The sequence below is a fragment of the Mytilus galloprovincialis genome, chromosome 8, assembly GCF_965363235.1.
Source record: "Mytilus galloprovincialis chromosome 8, xbMytGall1.hap1.1, whole genome shotgun sequence".
In the NCBI taxonomy this organism is placed as follows: domain Eukaryota; kingdom Metazoa; phylum Mollusca; class Bivalvia; order Mytilida; family Mytilidae; genus Mytilus; species Mytilus galloprovincialis.
In genome coordinates, this window is record NC_134845.1 from 19,489,737 (window position 1) to 19,512,342 (window position 22,606).

Sequence of the window (22,606 nt, forward strand, 5' to 3'; positions counted from 1 at the left end):
GCGTGCATAATTGAAGAGGTTTCCCGGTGACGGATGAACTCGAAAGTGGTCTATTTGGACATTTATATTGACCAGTTGGTATTGTTAAATTTAAATCTACCTTGATGCTACCATTACAGTTTTTTTCACCTATTCAAACCGTACAGAATGCTTTCTCCTGAAGTTTTCTTCACTTAGTATTATTCTATTGAAAAAATGATAGGGAAGAAATTATATTTGGTTTTTATTATTTGAAATCCCCAATATAATTATGAATTATCTAATTTTTACCAACCATTTCTATGTGTACATTTGATCAATACTTATTGACATGAGCTTGTACAAAGGGTTCCTGCATAGTGAGATACCGAAAATAATAGTTTGAATGAACTGAAATTGATTTATTGACATTTGATATCCCATCCAGTATTCAAGTTTTCACTATTTGAAATCATTTTAAAATATATTCCTAATTCTAACAACTTTTTGGAATATTTTCTTTCACTTTTCACTATGCCACTAGATTTTGTTTTTCTATATCCATTGTTTTCAGTTTAATTTCCAAAGATATGTATCTTAATCAAACTGGTGCAGAGTCTTTATATTAGATCCATAATTTTGTAATTTTTCGATATCACATTCAAAATAATTATCCTCACTATACATTCTTTTGGAATATTTTATTTATATTGTCACTATATCACTTGATTAAACTTATCTCCACAGTATTCACGCTTTACTTCATTTCCAATGATATATGTTCCAATTTTACAATATTAGATCCAGAATTTTATAATGATTATTTCCAATATAATATTCAAAAATGTTATCCTCAGGTAATGATTTTTGTGGATTATTTTACTTTTATTATTCACTTTATCACTTAAGATTTGACTATATTCACTATATTTACATTTTATTATTATTTCCATGATATATATCCCAAATAAGCTGGTGAATTTTCCTTATCTTAGATCCAAAAATTTTATGATGATTATTTTCTAAACAACATTTAAACATTTGATGGAAATTACTATAAATTAAGGAATGTATCTCCCTCGTGCAAAGCTCTGATTCCTTTCACGGATTTGGCTATACTTTTTGGACCTTTTGGATTATAGCTCTTCATCTTTTATATAAGCTTTGGATTTCAAATATTTTGGCCACGAGCATCACTGAAGAGACATGTATTGTCAAAATGCGCATCTGGTGCAACAAAATTGGTACCGTTAATTTTATTACAGACACAGAATAATGTTGGTTGAACTTATTTCTCGAACTTGCATTAGAGTTTTTTTTAACTTTAAGATCCCATCTTATAAAAAGTGAATTTCCCTGAGTGAACAAAATTCTTTTTTGTGCACAAAAATCCTAAGTAGATTTCAAAGAAAAAACTGCAAGTACACTCCAAAAATATTTTGGCTTTTACATGTACATCATCCTGTGACAGCCATACATTTTGAATGAATTATTTCCTTTTTGATACATTCATCACAATTTATTCAAAGTCCCATTTAAAGAAGCAAAATTAAATGCATCTAAGAATTGAATTCAAATCAAATAAATCCATTTTTAGCTCACCTGGCCCACAGGGCCAAGTGAGCTTTTCTCATCACTTTGCGTCCGGCGTCCGGCGTCCGTCGTCGTCCTGCGTCGTCCTGCGTCGTTAACTTTTACAAAATCTTCTCCTCTGAAACTACTGGGCCAAATTAAACTAAACTTGGCCACAATCATCATTGGGGTATCTAGTTTAACAAAAGTGTGGTGTGACCCGGCCAACCAACCAAGATGGCCGCCATGGCTAAAAATAGAACATAGGGGTAAAATGCAGTTTTGGCTTATAACTCAAAAACCAAAGCATTTAGAGCAAATCTGACATGAGGTAAAATTGTTTATCAGGTCAAGATCTATCTGCCCTGAAATTTTCAGATGAATCGGACAACCCGTTGATAGGTTGCTGCCCCTGAATTAGCAATTTTAAGGAAATTTTACTGTTTTTGGTTATTATCTTGAATATTATTATAGATAGAGATAAACTGTTAACAGCAATAATGTTCAGCAAAGTAAGATTTACAAATAAATCAACATGACCGAAATGGTCAGTTGACCCTTTTAGGAGTTATTGCCCTTTATAGTCAATTTTTAACCATTTTTCGTAAATCTTAGGAATCTTTTACAAAAATCTTCTCCTCTGAAACTACTGGGCCAAATTAATCCAAACTTGGCCACAATCATCTTTGGGGTATTTAGTTTAAAAAATATGTCCGGTGACCCGGCCATCCAACAAAGATGGCAGCCATGGCTAAAAATAGACCATAGGGGTAAAATGCAGTTTTTGGCTTATATCTCAAGTCAAAATCTATCTGCCCTGAAATTTTCAAATGAATCGGACAACCCGTTGTTGGGTTGCTGCCCCTAAATTGGTAATTTTAAGGAAAGTTTACTGTTTTGGGCTATTATCTTGAATATTATTATAGATAGAGATAAACTTTAAACAGCAATTATGTACAGCAAAGTAAGATTTACAAATAAGTCAACATGACTGAAATGGTTAATTGACCCCCTAAGGAGTTATTGACCTTTAAAGTCAATTTTTAACAGTTTTTATAAAATTTGTAAATTTTTACTAACATTTTCAACTGAAACTACTGGGCAAAGTTCATTATAGAAAGAGATAACTGTAAGCAGCAAGAATGTTCAGTAAAGAAAGACGTACAAACACATCACCATCACCAAAACACAATTTTGTCATGAATCCATCTGCTTCCTTTGTTCAATATTCACAAAGACCAAGGTGAGCGACACAGGCTCTTTAGAGCCTCTAGTTTTTATGCAAATTGGTTCCAATAGATTTCTAACACTGCGAATTAAAATTCAAAATGAAAAATTTGAAGGGGTATAGAAACACTTAAAAGACACACATAACATATCCATCTGAAACCTGAAACTGAAGAAACCTGAATAGGAATTCTTGTTTAACTAACAACTGAACAATTCTATGACTATTAGGATTGAAAATTTAAAGATATATTTATTATGTAAAACCTGTCAAAATTTTCATACACGTTAAAATTTATTATAGAATAACCCGAGGTGAAAAAAAAACTCCAGGAAAAAAGTTGGCTGTAAGGTTGAATTAGGTGAATAAAAACTGTACAAGTTGCATCAAGTTAGATTTAAACCCAACAATACCAACCGGTCAATTAAAATGTCCAAATTGTATTGTCAATTTTACTATCAGGTTGAACAATATGTAAAGTTAAACAACAACACCCATATAGAAGTCACAGTTAAAGCTTAATTAACAAGTAGATTCATTGATGAGTTATTTCATGCATCATTGCAGCATTCATATATTGCAAATTCGGTTTCCTGTGGGAACTTGTCTTCTGTTAGATTGGCATAACTAATATTTTCAATTATTTTATTTTTAAGATCCTATCTTTATGTCAAGAATGCAGCATCAAATTATTTATTTAATTGGATAATTATGCTTAAGTTTTACAGATAAATGATTTCTTGCCCTATTAGCGGGAAGTTGTGGTAGCCATAAAACCAAGTTCAACTCATCAATTTTCCTGAATTGTCATGTACAAAGTCATGAATATGGCATTTTTAGCAAATTGTTCATTTTATATATATTGGCGTTTATTTTTGTTTCAGTTCTGTGTTTCTGTTGATGCGTTGTTTTCCTCTTGAACTTGATATGTTTCCCTTGTAACTCGGATCTGTTTTCGCTTAATCGATTTATGATTTTTTAACCGCGATGTTCTTTTGTTGCCTATATTTCTCAATGATAGTTGCTGGTTAATCACAACTTGAAGGAAGAATTTATCATATCACATGAAGTGTCAATGATTTATCCACTCGAGATAGTTTAAATTTTCGAATTTTAAAGGCGAGGCTCGCCGAGCGTTTTAGATATTTAAAACTCAATTGTGGAGAGTAGATGAATATCGTATTACACGAGATATGGTGGAATATGTTTCTCTTATGAATTTTAAACATTGTGCAGGCAGATTTATTCCTTTTTTCAAATGATCTGCAAAAGATGTGTGTTTTTTATGTGACGTCATCAGGCATGGTCGTCATGTTTCATGCCGTCTGAATAGGAATTTTTGAGGAAAGTAAAAAGTTCAAAATCATAATCGAATTTTTACCAATGAAGAACATAGATCTAACGATCACACGTTGATTTAATAATAAAAAAATAATCAACGGGTCATGATAGGTATAAATCCAGTAAGAATTAGAGAAACCTTGATACGGGACTCGTATCATAATGGATTTTCCCACGTAAAGCCGTTTTGGGTACTGGGAAAGATCATTCAGAATACAAACGATAGTTGAATTCTTTAAGCATTTTTACTTACATTCAAATAACAGTAAACCTTAGATTTAAGTATTTGTTTATATTTATTCAGGATGAAGATATGGCACAGGATGAAAGAGAAAATTTCTATCGACACTCCACACTTATCGTAGATGATACAAATGAGGTTTTCCTGGGATTAGTTGATCTACATTTAACTAATGAAAGCCTTAGCCTTATCAAGTTCATTGAAAATAATCAGCATGCAATTTATCATCTATGTTATAACAACATTACCTGCTGTTCATGTCTACCTCAGGCAAAGAAACCTATAGGATCTCCACATAGTAGAATTCTACATCCCTCGCAGTTAGATATCCTTTTTGATATCAATAAAAAAGATCCAAATCACAAGCCTCAAAATCGGGCAAAACATTGCTGCTGTCCTGTTAATACTCAATTACAACGAGATGATCTAGACCTAACACTAGCAAGATGTTTATTAGTAAACTTCTCTAATGTTGTACCAGATCATTCACAAGAAAGACATTCGCTGGAGAAACTAATCAAGTTCAGAAACAACACGTACGGTCATGCAGCTAAAGGAACAATTTCTAATAAAGAGTACACTGATAATAGGAAAGAAATTGAAGCATCTATTATGATTCTCGCTAAAAGATGTGGCAAAGAAGAAGAATTCAGGCAGAAATTGAAAGATTCTAAAGTCAGACCTTTAGACGAAACAATTTGTAGACAGCTTCAAACGTCACTTCTACTTTATGCTCAGAGAGAGGAAGAGTTTAAGACGGTAAAAAAGTAGCTAGTTAAAACTGTTTTACAACACACATACTACTACACACAGTTTTGTGTTTGCCCTAATTCTCTCTTTGTATTGGTAAGGTCAATGTACTGGACGTAAATATTTAAGATTTATCCTTGTATCAATTTAAAACAAGTATTAAAAAATACTCTCTATTGAAAATCCAAGCGTTTATATCGACGTGAAGTACATCTTACTTTATCTTAGCCTGTTATCTTTTGATGGTTATTATTCGTTTGTTTGTCCTATATTTTCTACCATTTCTTTGTTGTAGCCCTGTCGTGTAATTTTGTCATTTTAATGTTATAATTATTTTTGCCATCAAAGCGGGAGGTTTTGCATGCAACCCACCACTTTTTCATAAAATACCCTTTACCAAGTCAGGAAAATGGTCATTGTTACATTATAGTTAGTTTTTGTGTGTGTTACATTTCGGTGTTGTGTTTCTGTTGTGTCGTAGTTCTCTGATATTTGATACGTGTCCCTTAGTTTGAGTTTGTAACCCGGATTTGTTTTTTCTATATCGATTTATGAAATTTGAACAGTGGTATACTGCTGTTGCGTTTAGTTTCTATACATAAAAATGTACTTTTCTAAGTTTTACTAAATTTTCATCTACATTTGCGATGCCACAATATAAAGTAGCATTGGATGTATTGACAGTTAATTCTACGTTTGTTGGTTGTGGCGCTCTGAAAACCTTTATATTTTCCGTTCATAATATTTCACCAAGAGCAGTAATGCTATTGTTAAAAGAAAAATGTTTTTCAAGGAAATACTATCAATTGTTTTTCAAACAATACTTTTTCAATTAGGTTACTTCCTCATAGTGTTTGTTTGTAGTTGACGAACACTCTCATATTAGATATACTAAAGTCATTCAAATATTTAGGCAAAAGTATTTGAAAGAACATTATATGGAAAACGAATGGCAAAAAATTCCTGTCAGTGACTGTTCAGGCTAAATGTTATAGAAAACATCAAATCATTGTTTGCTGGATTCACGTACATTAGGAACGCTCAGATCCGAAAATTTGAAAGTTGAGGATGATTTAGAAAAGTTGAGAGCTGATAACCGAAAAAAAATATTAAAAGTTATGTATAAGCCATCTAAGGTCAATTTTGTCAGAGGTAGTTGGAACCTTGTAAATAATTAATAAAGCTATAACAGTGTTTTCCTTTTACTAAGGGAAGGTGGGTGTTTTAAAAAAATCACTTGCAACCGGGTGTTTTTTTTTTAAATGTCCACCCGTTTTTTTTTTTTAATTTACTGTGGGTGCACGTGGGGGTCACAAAAATAAAGATTAGTATAATATTCACATTTAATGGAGTTGAACAAACATAAATAGACGTAGTCATATTAATTGTCAAATATTCTTTGATTTGATTTTTTTCAACAATTTATCTCTTTTCTCTCTTCTTTCATTTACAATTTTATGTCCTGTTTCTTGCTTTTGTGCCGTATTTTTGGCCCATAGAACAGTAGTATCCTTCCTCTGTGACTATAAGCCATTTGAAGTCTTGCTCATATTTGTCTTCACTTGCGTGTCTTTTCCGTTGTTTGGTTGATTTTTGTTCAATTTCCACAACTTCAACATTACTATCAATTTTATTTAACTTATTTGGTCTAGTATTTTCTTTATCATCATCGTCATCTGCCTTTCTTGTACCCCGATTGATAAATGAAAACATTGAAATTTGACGATTGGACGCCATGTTTGTCAATGAAAACAAATCAGCGAGGCACGATTAGTATTCAAATTTTAACGGTACGGAACCGAAAAAAAGCCGAAATTTGAAAAAAAAGCCGACCACCTCCTAAAATCGAAAGGTGGTCGGCTTTCGAAAGAAGGTGGTCGGCACACCCGGCTTAAATGCCGAATGGAAAACACTGTATAATAAATGGAGGGTTTGTTTAAGGATGTCAGTTCCAAAGTACTGACAACTGATGAGCTGATGATTTTATTTGGACTTTTTATCTTATGTTTCTGATGCGCTTTTCTTGATTTACCTTCATCAGGAACACCTAGAGCAAATTTTAAAAGAGATAGAGTTAGAGGGAGTGTATTTCTCTAAATGAGAATTTATCCCCTAATATTCACCTAGCAGATTTGAGACAAAATGGACCAAGTAGAACAATAGTTTTGTTCTATAGATACTCTGTGTATCTGCAACAAGTACTGTTTTACTCATAACCAGAAAACATTCCATTTTAAATAGTTCATTATGTTTATTTTGTGTACCTGTTCACATAATTTTGATAAATGTTCACCTAAACCTAATAATATTTCTTTAATGTTAGCGTTTTGCCTAATATTTACGAAATGTTTTGTCATAGGACATCCCGTCTGTAATAGAAACTGCTGTCGAAGCTGCTTTTGAGAAGTTTCAAGGAAAACAAGCAGGTAATGGTAAGTCGTTTTATAAAAATTGTTATGCATATGCTAAATCTAGATTGTTTTCATTGATCGTTTACGTGTCACCAAATATGTAAATATATATATATATATATATATGTTTCGTAGATAAAGGCAATAGTCGTATACCGCTGCTCAATAGTCATTATTTGATTTATCTAAAACAAATCTGGGCCACAATACAAAACCGAGAGAAACAAATGAATGTTTCGAGGAAAACAGCAACATAACAACATAACAACATAACAACATAAACACTTATCTGCTACAATAAACAAACGCCAAAATACATAGAAATGGACTATTTGATAACCATTATCGTACTCTGGACTTAGTACAATCCTTTTTAAGAAAAAATATGATGTGTTGAACCTGGTTTAATGACTAACCAATTCAACTTATATGTTAATTTTTTAAGAATACTGCTTGAATGAGTATCATACCATATAAAGTCTTTTTCTATAACAATGTAGTAGTAAACAGGTATACCAAATTACAATTTTATGAAAAGTTTGTCTTCTACATGCCATTTTATTTTTAGAAAAGAAAGCATCAATTAAAAATAACATGTTTACGTCTATGAAATGCAAATTTAACATTATTATAAGTAGTCAAAAGTATATAGATATACACATTCACCTTATTTCCAGAGACTAACATCATTTCTGTCATTTTCTAAAATTAACATTCTCTATAACAATCTCTTTGACATCCTTTAAGATTGTCAATTGTGTTGTAGAAACAAAAAAGTCAAATACAAGGAATGAACGAAGCCCAAGCGAAGAATATGCTGGAAACAGTTTTACAGAAGAACATGGTATTTATAACATGCACATTATAATCCTTCTTTTAGCTCACCTGGCCCTAAATGCCAATAAACTCATCATAGATGAAAAAAGAAGACGTGGTATGGTTGCCAATGAGACAACTGTCCACAAGAGACCAAAATCATAGACATAAACAACTATAGGTCACAGTACGGCCTTCAACAATGATCAAAACCAATACCGCATACTCATTAATAAAAAGGCCCGATATGACAATGTAAAACAATTCAAACGAGAAAACTAACGGCCTTATTTGTATAAAAAAAAAATGAACGAAAAACAAATATGTAACACATAAACAAACGACAACCACTGAATTACAGGCCCCTGGCTTGCTTGGGACAGGCAAATACATAAATAACGTGGCGGGGTGAAACATGTTAGCGGGATCCCAACCCTCTCCTAACCTGGGACAGTTGTATCACAGTACAACATACCACGATTATATTTTGTATATTCGCCAGATGCGCGTTTCGTCTACAAAAGACTCATAGGCGACGCTCGAATCCAAAATAGCAAAATGGCCAAATAAAGTACGAGGTTGAAGAGCATTGAGAACCAAAATTCCTAAACATTTTGCCAAATACAGCTAAGGTAATCCATGCCTGAGGTAGAAAAGCCTTTAGTATTTCAAAAAATCAAATTTTTGTAAACAGTTAATTTATAAGTATAACCATATCAATGATATTTAATGTCAACACAGCTGTGCTGACTACTGGGCTAGTGATACCCTCGGGAATTAAAACTCCACCAGCAGTGGCATCGACCCAGTGGTTGTTAGTAAACTCATCATATGAACCAGGATTAAATTATATATAATATACGGTAGACGCGTGTCTCGTCTACAAAAGACTCATCAGTGATGCTCGAATCCAAAATAGTAAAAAAAGGCCAAATAACGTACAAAGTTGAAAAGCATTGAGAGCCAAAATTCCTACACGTTTTGCCAAATACAACTAAGGTAATCCATGCCTGAGGTAGAAAAGCCTTTAGTATTTCAAAAAATCAAAATTAAGTAACAAGTAAATTTATAAATATAACCATATCAATACTAATTCATGTCAACACAGCTGTGCTGACTACTGGGCTGGTGATACTCTTGGGAAATTATAACTCTACCAGCAGTGGCATCGATCCCGTGGTTGTAAATAAACTCATCATAGAAACCAGGATTAAATTATGTATATACGCTAGACGCGTGTCTTGTTTCCAACGACTCATAAGTGACGCTTGAATCCAAAATAGTAAAAAAGGACAAATAAGTACGAAGTTGAAGAGCATTGAGAATCAAAATTCCTAAACGTTTTGCCAAATACAGCTAATGTAGTTATTCCTGAGGTAGAAAAGCCTTAGTATTTCAAAAATTCAAAATTTTGTAAACAGTTAATTTATAAATAAAACCATATCAATGATAATTCATGTCAGCACAGTGCTGTGCTACTGAGCTGGTAATAATCTCTGGGAATTAAAACTCCACCAGCAGTGGCATCGACCCAGTGGTTGTAAATAAACACATCATAGGTACCAGGATTAAATTTTGTATATACGTCAGACGTGCGTTTCGTCTACTACTCATTAGTGACGCTCGAATCCAAAATAGTAATAAAGGCCAAATGAGGTACGAAGTTGAAGAGTATTGAGAACCAAAAATTCCTACAAGTTTTGCCAAATACAGCTAATGTAATCTATTCCTGAGGTAGAAAAGCCTTAGTAAGTGAGCTATTCTCATCACTTGGCGTCTGGTGTCCGTCGTTGTTCTTCGTCGTCGTCTTAAACGTTTTATTTTTTGAATTTCTACTAGATATCACCAGAATGGAATGAAACCAAACATGGCAACAATGTTGCTTTTTAGGTGCTGACCATGTGTTGATACTTTGTAGCCGATCCATCACCCAAGATGGTCGCCAGCGGAGGACTTAGTTTAATATAGGACCCTATGGGAAATACATACAAATGTCTTCTTTTAGAGAACTGAATGGAATGAAACCAAGCTTAGCATGAATGTTCTTATGAGGTGCAGCCCAAGTGTTGTTACTTTGAAGCTAATACATCATCCAAGATGACTGCCAGCGGGGGACTTAGTTTTACATAGGACCCTATGGGAAATACAAACATATGACTTCTTTTAGAAAACCACTGGATGGAATGAAACCAACACAGCATAACTGTTCCTTATGAGGTGCTGACTAAGTGTTGTTACTTTGAAGCTAATCCATCATCCAAGATGACTGCCAGCGGGGGACTTAGTTTTACATAGGACCCTATGGGATACATACAAATGTCTTCTTATAGAGACCCACTAAATGGAATGAAACCAAGCTTAGCATGAATGGGGTGCTGATGAAGTGTTGCTACTTTGTTGCTGATCTACTGTTCAAGATGGCAACCAGGATTTATTTCTAAGTTATGGGATATAAATTAAAACAATATTAATTGAATCATTATTTAAGTATCTGTTATTGTTTTTATCTTTTTTTATATGATTTCAAAAACCCAAGTAGAGTCAGGTGAGCGACACAGGCTCTTGAGACCCTCTAGTTCCATAATTGTACGCCACCAATAATCTTACTTTTCTCAGTTAAGGTAGATCATGGGTATATATTTATAGCGATATTTTCAAAAATATAATAAAAAGTCGTTGAAAATTGCCTAATTTGGTTAGATTGTTCATGACAAAACTCATTTCTGTGCATAATAAAACATCTATGACAAATAAATTGTAAGAAGATAGGTTTTATAATATTTTTTAAGAAAATAAAAGTTAACATTTGAATTGTAGATATGATGACAGAAATTGTTCAGCTTTGATGATCTGTGTATGATTATAGCGCATTTTATAAAAAATAACAGTGACATATAGAATCGTATGTATAACAGAATGTATACTAAAACTTTGAATCACAATCTTTAGCTAAGTGTAAACTCGCATCTTTTTTTTTTGTCGGTGAACTTACCAAATTAAAACATTGATACACCTCTCCAAAATTAACTTGGTTAAAATTTAATTTTCCTTTTGTGCATGTTTCAAAGACTTCTGTAACAATTGATGCTTAGCATATGTCATTATATTATATTATAAGTAATAACCTATTCGTGATAATTTACTAGAATAAATCTGCTTTGCATTCTTTTGTAGACATTCTTCCTGATCGTTTTCTGCACTCTCTTGCACAAGAGTTGAGTGTAAATTGGAAAGACACTGCCTTTCAACTAAACTTTAACAAAAATGAAATAGACGAAATAAAAGAAGATAATACATCGAGTATTGTAGAGCAAGCCACCACTATGCTCATCAAATGGAAAAGACGCAGAGGAATACAACCAGAAATGATCGACGAAATATGTCATGCTTTGACCGAGTGTGGAAGAAAAGACTTGAGTGACACTTTAAAGAAGAAGCTAGGTGATTAAACTTGTATGATATGTGTATAAAATCATCAAGCGCTTAGCCGTTCTTTAAAAGATAATTTAACAAACTCTTTTTGAGACCTCATTTTAACAAAACAAAACTTAAAATTAATCGAAAATATTTACAGAACACTTGGTTGATTGCTTGATCAAATATTGGCCTAGCTATAAACCATCAGTGGCGTAGAAATTATAACTAATATATGATAAGGGTGTGGATTAAAATGCATACCATTCCAGACCTTTCAGGTTTTTTCACATGACTAATATTGCCAATAATTAACAAGTGCTCGGTCGAATCCGATATCGACACATATGGTATTTGTCACATGTTATCTTGTTCGCAATCTGTACGTTCTGCCTGTCAGGCGCACCGTACAAAGGTGAATCTGGAATTTGCAATATACACGGGCATTTTCTTACCTTAACTTACTAGTACTCATTAAACCGAACTGACTGTAACGAATTCAATCATTAACCAACAAAATATATCTAGGAGTAGTTTCCGGTGGTAAGAGAACAAGGACGGATTCAAACAGAGAGACTTTTCGAAAGCGGGGAAAACTGTTCACCTTAAAATCAGCATTACTCTATCAAATGACAATACGAATGCTGAAAATCTAGGCTGAAAACAAGGGAGGGTACTTAATTCAGTCATGGAATCGTGATGTCGCGGGTGTTTTCTAGTTTCTATTGTAGTCTATAATACACAATACAGATTAAAGTATCTTATATATCACTTTCACACACACATATTTTTCAAAATGTTTTCTAAATCTGAATAAAAAACCAAGCAAATGACAGTACATTTTGAAAGAACATCTCTGTCTTCCAAAATTTATTTTGAAAAATATAAATATTACGTACTGACTAATATGCTGGGTGTTTAGAAAAACAATTATCTCAACTATAGTATTATAATTTGGCTTAATACTTGTTGAGTATTTAGAGAAGCAATCATATTGGTATTGTATATACTGATAATTTCATGTACATTCTTATCCCCCTTTTATAGGTATTTATAAATCCGAAAAAGTAGACGAGGAGGATTCATCAACTGGTTTGCAAGCCACTGCTAGTTCAAGACAGATTTCCTATCAAGGTTTGTTAATAGAAAGTAAATGGATTCGTGTTGATCTTGCTTTAGTTTTCAGTGTTGTGCTTTGTGTTTTGATGTCTATGTCATCCGGTAGCGCTCTTAACAATTCTCTGTCCTGCAAATCGTGTTTCTATTTTATAGTTTTAAAATTGATAACGTTTAAGAGCTACATAATCTAAATAATAAATATTGTACGAATTTGTTGTTGACTAAGATTGAAATGAGAGTCAATTACTTATCTGCTGAATCTCTTGATATCAATATAATCACGAATAACATGAATAAGACATCAAGATATTTATAGAGGAGTTACATGACTGAAGTCACTAGTATAACAGGATCTTTTAATTTAAATTTGATTAGTTGACCATTTTTTAATATATGTTATAAATGACAACTGAGATGTTCCAATTATTGTGTACCTGCAATCCCGTTCCCATTCACTCAGATTTGACCGAATTTAACTTATCACTGAGTTTGAATACTCACATAATCAATACGACAGAAATCTGCTTATGATGCACTCGTCAGTTAGGAATTACTATTTTAATTGAATCACAGATTGTTAAAGCATCTTCTGTTCCTGGCATTCTGATATATAAAGTCAACTCGTTTTGTCATACATTTGCATATGAATGTTATCTGTATCTTCCATACATTTAAAAAGCGTAGTTGGTGACAAAAGATCTGTTTTGTGTATCCAAAGCAACCTTTTGCCTTCATTTACAACACCATAATACCAAAAAAAAATAATTAAAAAATAACGCTAACAAATATCAACCCCCCTCATTTGATTCAAACTTGAATTTCAATTCTTTTATGTCCAAAATGTTTTGGTACTGTTGATATAAATGTAGCAAATGACAAAATACAAATTTGTTGTCTGCAAAAAACAGACCATAATATATTACACAATTTTGATGTTGAAATAAATCCAACATGAAGACGATGTTAATCCTCAGATATCAATTAAAAACTCCATTTGATCAAAATTCAAAACTTCACACTTAACTATGTAGTGCAACATTACCCTTCCGGAGCACCTTAGATCACTCCCAATATTTAAGGGATTTGTGTTGCTCAGTTTTCTATATTTAGTTTTGTGAATAATTTTTTTGTGTCGTTTTTTCAATTTTCGTTTTTGCCATTGTATTGTCAGTTTTGTTTTCGAATTCTGGGTTTTAATGTTCATTTGATATCATTCGACTCTCTTGAACGGATAGTGTTATGATTTAAGTGACTTTAAATGAGTATCATTGTTACCAATGAGTACACACATTCCCATCTGACGAAGCCATATAAAAATATTAATGTTTCTCATTTTGATATAAAAAGGAATATTTTAGGTTACCATGAGACATTATAGACAGAGATTTTCTGTTTTGTACTTCACGGCGAATGCCAGTAGAAAACAATGATCTCTGCCCAAATTACATAGTTTTAGCTCAGAGTTTAATTTAATCTAACTCGATAAGATTTATAGTTTTTACGCGGTAAAGTTCATATACATGTATTTCATGTACAGAAATTTAATTTTTGTTTAAGGGCCCGCTTCCGGGTGTCGGATTTTCTCGCTATATTTAAGACCCATTGGTGGCCTTGGGTGTTTTTCAGCGCTTTGGTCGGGTTATTGTTTTCTTTTACACATTCCCTATTCCCATTATCAATCTTAATATTTTTTCGCCTTTTTAATCATTGTGTATACGTATTTCTCAGAATTTTAATACAACTGTTGAACGTGTTGAAGACCCTCTCCAGAACCTTTTTTGTCATCATTTCTCCTTTCAATGAAGTCGAAACATGACTTAATCTATGTTGATATGAAGATGTGCACGTAGCCTGGATTTCCAAAAATGTTCATCATGTCCAGTTTTAACCTCGTAATCGCACCTTCTCCAAATTATTGGTTATGCCAATTTGAATCACAATCTATTGTTAGATTCAGATATGCAACAATGTACATATGTAGATCTATATTAACAGTTCCATTTTTTCCCTTTTTGGAGTCTCTAAAAAAGTTAAACGTCAATCTAGGATGGTAGAATATTTGTCCAGTTCTACAGCTCGAGTTTTTTCAAATTGTATTTTTATTTTTACTTTTTCACTTCGTGCACTTAGCATGTCAGAAAAGTAGTGTGAAAGGTTCTTCAAATAATCTTGTATACTGAAATTTATCTAAATTTCAGATGAGGAATTGGCACAGCTTGAGGCGATTGAAAATAGTTTCATTGAAACCAGTGCTTTTGATGATGTCAAAAAGGTTTTAATGGATAAGAAAATGGTACTCATAAAAGGTGAGAATGGATCGGGTAAGACAAGTCTCGGATATCATTTATACTGGGATTTAACATGTAACGCAAACATGGACAAAGATAACATTTGTACAAATATGACGGAATTCTTAAATGAATATGATCTTGAAGAAACACAAGTGTTACTTTTAGATGATGTATTTGGTACTCTAGACGTTGATCAAACCGAGCTCAACAAATGGTCAGAACTAATGGAACGGATGCCCGACAACCGAAAAAAAGAAAATGAGGCTGGATGTGAGACATACATGATATTCTGTTCAAGAAGCAGACTAATTGACATAATCAAACAAAAAGAACAAGTTGATTGTTTAGATCAAAGTTATTTCGTTGACATTTCTTCTTTCACAAAAAGATTATCGGTTGTAGAAAAGAAAAAAATCTTCACACGACTTTGGTCAAAATATCACAATGAAGAGTCTCAACCTTCCTTCATCAACAACTTCCAATTTCCAGAGACAAAACATTTCAACTTTTGGTTCTGTGCTGAGGTAATGGCAAGATGCTCTTACGGAGAACCATTCTGGAAAGATCCCGTAAACTTTTTGCTAAATAAATTAAAACACGAAATTGATAGCAATACCATTTCATCCGAGCTTTGCAGAAAACTAATTTCAAGTTATTCCAAGGAAAATAACAATCATTGTTTGGAGTCACACACGCTTGGTTGCAGGTTTGAAAAGGAAGAAGTTAAGCTATGTAAAGATCATCCTGAATTTTTTAAGTGTATCTCTCCAGACCAATTCGAGTTTCAGCACCCATTGATAAAAGACAAAATTGAGATTCACCTAGCTGTAAAAGGTGATTTGGTAGATGCAATACGACAGTTGCCTCTTCAAAATCTAATGACAGCTGTTTTACCGAAAAAAGGTCGTCGTTCGTTAAAAAGAAAAGAGATCGAACTTCGTTTGAAAGATGAACATATATGTCATTTGATAGAAAGACTTATAGCAGAGGTTTTAAAGGGCAATGTAAAAGATGTATCATCACATGACGTTTGGAATAACGACGACTGGGTTACCATGCTAGACGATATCTTGAAGAATAAATCATCCGACGTGAAACACAAATTGTTAACGATTGAAGATAAGATTGAAGGAAAACATTTTCTTTTCTGGAGCGCGTTGTCACATAAACGGCGGCTATGTGAGAAACTTATACGGTATATTGAGAGTTGCAAACAGATAGAAAATAAAGAAATTTTTCTTTCTGTGACCCTTGTTGGTGCATGTACAATACAAAAGAATGTTTCAATCGTTAGAGAGCTAATCAAATTTGGTGCCGACGTCAGTTTCTGCAATGCTTGTCGGATAGAAGACACTACGCGAAATGATGAAAAGGGTATTGAAAGTTCAATAGATGAACAACACATGTGTCCGCTCGATATATCTATGAGTTATGGAAATATTTCTCATGTGGAAAATCTGCTGAAACATGGAGCTACTATATCTCATTGCTCCTGGAGACCATGGCAAATAATTCATAAAGCATTTGCTCTCGGTGATATGTTTGTTAAACAGCCAGTATTTCTTGAAGCTTTTGTGGATGTTTTTTCAAAGTACAATTCAAATAAACAAAATGCATCTCCCTGTGTAGAGAAATCAGGATTGTATATCCTTTTCAATGAAATCAACGATTCGTGCCATGATTTAAAAGATATATTCCTGACATTTGCCAAATACGGTGTATTAAGTACTACCTTGTTGAATGCATTTCTTGAGTGCAAAGTAGATGCAAATGTGACCAATCGAGACAAAAAGAACGCCTTGCATTTACTTATGGACCATTCTGAGGGTGATATATCAGAAAAGTGTAAAGTAATAGAGAAACTGTTACTGAATGGTTGTGATGCTAATATAAAAGGTAAACAACGACATACCCCACTGTCATTAGCCATAAGAAAACAGTATAAACATCCACAAATACTGCAGACTCTTTTCGAAGGAAATGCTGATGTAAATATCAAAGTAGGAGAAGGAAAATCTTTGTTACATGTTTGTATAGAAACTACAATGCCGCCGAATGATGCGATAAATATCATTAGAAAATTGAAAGATCAAAATTGCGATCCATTTTTGGTAGACAAAAAAGGCCAAAGCGTAATCGAAATCCTATTTCAACAGGACGAAATTAACATCGACATTTTAAGTGAACTTTGCCGTTATCCCCTCCATACTTGTCTTGAATACAGCAAAATACCAGAAGAAAGAAAATTGAAAATCATCCGATATTTACATGGCAGAGGAATGGACGTAGATTGTCGTGACGAGAAAGAACAAACCCCTTTATCTACCGCAATCACTTCTTATTGTAGTCAGTCAATCATTCAATGCTTACTTCAACTAGGAGCTTCACTCAATCTTAAGTTTGGGAATGATCACTCCATATTGCAATTATTTCTGAGATTTCATCCTGACATAGACGGTCGGACGATTAAAGAGTTTGTTAATAAAGATGTACATCTACAGTCGGGAAATGTCATGGTTATCATAGCAGATATTTTGAGAAGCAGCAAAAATTATCATTTCGTATTGAAAACCATTTTGGGCCAATTTTCATTAGAGTCAACATCCTTCAAATCATTCTTAGATGAAGAAAGTAGAACATTTCTGCATCTGACCGTTATGTCAGAACTGACGGACAGGGAATGTAAAGAGGTTTCCGAAATGTTTATCAACAATGGAGTTGATGTTAATCACAGAGCAAAAGGTCAAATTCATGCTCTAGATTTGGCAATACGAAACGATAAAGTCAGAAGGACGAGCACCATTCTATACCTATTGGAGCATTCCAAGTTGAAGGAGTTTAATGCAAAATCATTCCTGTCAAATATTTTTGACAGTGGACAAATTTGTATAGAAATTTTATCCAGAGCAATTGACAAAAAAATTATCAACAAATCTAAACCACCAAAAACTAAAATATTGCACATTCTAGCAGAAAAGGGGTTAGAGAACTTTTATAAAAACTTTCCAAATACCGGTCACACGTCTTGTCCCACTTCTACAGAGTCAAATCTTGGACTTCCTCATTCCAAAAGCGTTAGTTCTAAAATGATAGATATGGTAGAAAGTAACGTAACATCTAACGAGTCGCAGATTATAAAATGTTTATTGGAATGTGGGTTTCAAATAGATGAAAAAGATGGCTTTGGAAGAACTCCTTTGCACAAGGCTTGCTATTGCAAAGATCAAGATATCAGTTTGGTAACCGCATTGTGTGAAAATGGTGCAAAAACAAATGCGAAAGATCTAGATAGAAACACGCCACTTCATTCATGTGTAGCCTCAGAATCCGGAGATCTGAATGTTTTATCCGTGAGCAAAGTATTATTAAAATACGCGGCTAAGGTGGAAAAATGTAACAATAAGAAAAGAACGCCATTGTTGCTTGCTGTAAAACAAGAGAAAGAAAGAATTAAAACGGTGACATTTCTTTTAAGCAACAATTCTGATATCAACGTTAAAGATAGCAAAGACGAAAGTTGTCTGCATTACTGCATACGTAAAATGATTCCAGATATTGATGCTTGTAAACTGTTACAGATTCTATTGGAAAGCAATCCCAAATTAGAACATAAGAATACTCTTGGATTGACAGCTTTAAACCTGGCATCGACTTGTAACACGTTTAGTCGAGTTTCGTGCATAATTCGACTTCTTGAAAAGGGGGCAAAAGTAAATTCTATTGATTTATACAACCGTACTCCACTTTTCAATGTTGTGCGTTGTTTACGAGGTCATGATATACTGTTATCGCTTGAAAGAATAGTGAGACTTGCTATTTTATTTGCGTGCCATGCAGATCCGGGGTATGCAACTAAAACTAACGAGACTGTAAACGATTTTGAAACCGGAGATTTTGTTGTTAAAAGTATGATAAGAGAATATCCTGCATCAGAAGAAAAACTTGTGTCGTTCATCTATACAAAGCTTCAAGCGGTCTCAAAATATTACACAGAACATTCACCAAAACATAGTTTTAAATTTGATTTAAAGGAGTTAAAGAAAGAAATCTCCGGGACTGTTACCAAAGCAATCGGATATTTAGGCGAAATTCGCTTTGATATTGAAGAAGACGATGTTTGTCGAAGCAGTGATTGTGTTTCTAGCGCACAAGTAGCTATGGAAGTTAACAAATAAACATTTGTTACGAGGAAAATTGTGATACCTGACTGTTTTTTTACGCTTATATATAGGCTTTAGTTTATAGCATAGTGTGTATTAACTTCCAGTTGGTCTTTTGGTGTTACAGGTTATATATAGGCTTTAGTTTATAGAACATGGTGTATAAACTTCCAGTTAATGTTTTGGTTTGAACACCTTAAATTAATTTAAAACGTCTTCATCGATCATTTTATCAATACTGTTACAATGCAGTACTTCAAAATGATAATACCGAGTATGCCGAGGTTATTTGAAGGGCGGTTCAAATACACGTACTAGACCTTTGTAGAATGTTTCGATGAATTCTAACATAGTCTAATTTCCTTGACCAAAAATTTAGAGCAAAGACGACTAACTCAAAAAGTCTTAAGGACAACAGTGGTCTTCTTTTTAATCTACGTCAAATATTAAAAATCGGCCATGAGGATATCACCGTTGATAACACAGAAATTGTTACATTTCTTGTTATCCCTTGAATAAGTATAGATTATGGGTACTGACGTTGTTTATCATCTTAATACTATTAACGTGTTAAGTATTATTAGATCACATGGCCCAAAGAGCTAAGTGAGCTTTTTTCATCACTTTGCGTCCGTCGTCGTCGTCGTTAACTTTTACAAAATCTTCTCTTCTGAAACTACTGAGACAAATTTAACCAAATATGGTCACAATCATTATTAGGGTATCTAGTTTAAGATATGTGTCCGATGACCCCCGCCAACCAACCAAGATGGCAGCCACGGCTAAAAATAGAGCATATGGTAAAATGTAGATTGTGGCTTATATCTATGAAACCAAAGCAATTAGAGCAAATCTGACGTTTATCAGGCTAAGATATGTATGTCCTGAATTTTTCAGACGAATCAGACAAATTGTTGTTAGGTTTCTGTCCCTGAATTAGTAATTTTAAGGAAATTGTGTTGTCTTTTGTTATTATTTTGAATATTATTATAGATAGAGATAATTTATAAGCAGCAATAATGTTTAGCAAAGTAATATCTACAAATAAGACAACATTACCAAAATGGTCAAATGACCCAATAAGAAGTATTTGCCCTTTAAAGTCAAATTTTCTCCTGAAACAACTGAGACAAATTTAACCAAACTTGGCCACAAATAAGCATTAAGGTATTTAGTTTTTAAAAATGCGTCGGATGACCATGTCTGACAACCAACATGGCAGACATGGTTAAAAATAGAACATATGGAAAAAGAATTCAGTTTTTGACTTGCATCTCTGAAACAAGAGCAAAAGTATAACGGTCGCATTATTTCATGCCTCAATTGTTAGTCAAAATATCATGTGAGCGATACAGGTTCCTTGGAGCCTATAGTTGTTTTTTATGACTATTACTTTTACTCTAAAGTCTGTTTTTGGTGATATCCATTTGAAGTGACTCTGTTCTTGTAATTGTATTATTATGCTATGGTACATTTTTGTAGTCTTGTTTTTCATTTTTGCTTATGTGCTTTGTCTATATGCTCTTTTGCAGTTCTTTGTTATATATTTAGTAAATCCAGAAATTTTATTTATAACCGTAAATTTAAAGTATATAATTAACTAAGTTTACTATAAAAAATATTCCATTCTCTGATAAACTGATAATCAATTTTCTTTTTCATTACAAATGTTTTTTTTATCAATTGCAAGCAAATATTTCATCTTATCTTTTACTGAGTTCATTGACCTTTTTTTTAAATAACATCATTCTGTTATTATAAACAAATGAGAAGACAAACAGCTTTTTTCTGCATTGCCTTTGATTATTTTCGCAATGTTACCAAACAAAAAGGTACACTAATCCCATTGGTCAGAAATCAATTTTCAATCTGTTCTTATAATATTTGTGTATATATAAAAAGAAGTTGTGTTATGATTGCCAATGAGACAACTCTCCACAAGAGACCAAAATGACACAAAAAATAACATATACAGGTCACCGTACGGCCTTCAACAATGAGCAAAGCCCATACCGTGGAGTCAGCTATAAAAGGCCCCGAAATGACAATGTAAAACAATTCAAACGAGAAAACTAACGGCCTTACTTATGTACAAAAAATGAACGAAAAACAAATATTTAACACATAAACAAACAACACCTACTGATTTACAGGCTTTGTTCACAATCCCAAAAAATATTTCTAATGTTTGAATTTTTCTAGTACAATTTAGATTATCATAAATCTCAATTTTATGAAGAAATTTGTTTGTAGCTAAGATTCTAAGATTGAATCTTTACTGCAGTCACTGCATTTAAGTATTTTTTTGTGACCAAAAAATTGAAAATTTTCTCCGATAAATTTTTATCAAAGCCAAAACGTCCATCTTTACTGACTTGTGGTAAGTTGTGAAGTTGCCATGCTTTAAGAACATGTTTTGAAGATATATGTTTGATATTTTGTTATAATTTTTGTATATAAAAATTTTCACAACCATAAAATTTTTCAAGTTTTACATGTACATTTAACAAACAAAAACAATTTGCCATTTGTTGTCTGTTTTAAATAATCTTCTTATCCATGTATTTTTGATTTTTTTACCTATTATGTCTGTTAGTTTTGTTCACACATCGTTGTCAATATTTTGGAATTTGGTGTGAATTCATAAAAATTAAAGGTTTATCTAGCTATAAAATATGGTTCCATCTACCATTTTTTACATAATAAAATGCCTGTACCAAGTCAGGAATATGACAGTTGTTATCCATTCGTTTGATGTATTTTGAGTTTTAGATTTTGTCAATTGATAAGGGACTTTCCATTTTGAGTTCAGTATTTTTGTGATTTTACATTTTACATGTACATTTATTGTAAACAGATTATGATTCAGAATCTGAGTAAGCAAAATTTGTATTTTAGATGAAGGTGTAATGTCAAATATTTGCAGAACCGAATTGACATTTCAATTTTGATTTTGAAATGTGTTAAAAGAAACTTAATGATCAATGTATAGAATTTTGGCATTCGAAAATGTGTTCTAATGCCCTAAGGTATTGTGCTATAGAAAATTTAATTTCTATTTGAAAAACTTAGAATGAAATTCAAAACAGTGTGGCTCTGGCCATTGATTGACACATTAAATTCATCCATTGACTGGGACAATTTAGGTGAACGTTTGTATGTAACGACCATTGCTCACTGTGTACTTTTTAAAGACACTTAAACTATGGGGTCACCAAAGGTTCTCAACACCTTAATAAAGTAATTCGAAAAAATTAATCAGAAATAACACGATGTTTTGATTTATATCAATACATAAAGGTTAT

General features: G+C 32.9%; 1 protein-coding gene across 3 annotated transcripts in view; it reads left to right on the plus strand.

Annotated features, from left to right (window-relative positions):
- The first annotated feature begins 4,407 nt into the window (after nucleotides 1-4,407).
- Nucleotides 4,408-22,606, plus strand: part of LOC143085265 (uncharacterized) — a 55,323-nt gene continuing 37,124 nt past the window's right edge. The window contains exons 1-6 of one of the 3 annotated variants that reach the window (XM_076261515.1): nucleotides 4,408-5,099; nucleotides 7,450-7,522; nucleotides 8,268-8,345; nucleotides 11,492-11,758; nucleotides 12,779-12,865; nucleotides 15,049-19,455. In XM_076261515.1, coding sequence (XP_076117630.1) covers nucleotides 4,413-5,099; nucleotides 7,450-7,522; nucleotides 8,268-8,345; nucleotides 11,492-11,758; nucleotides 12,779-12,865; nucleotides 15,049-19,316 — 5,460 coding nt within the window. In that variant the 5' untranslated portion in view covers nucleotides 4,408-4,412 and the 3' untranslated portion in view covers nucleotides 19,317-19,455. Of the gene's footprint in view, nucleotides 5,100-7,449; nucleotides 7,523-8,267; nucleotides 8,346-11,491; nucleotides 11,759-12,778; nucleotides 12,866-15,048; nucleotides 19,456-22,606 lie in introns of those variants that run through there. The other 2 variants (XM_076261516.1, XM_076261517.1) reach the window with 2 other exon arrangements.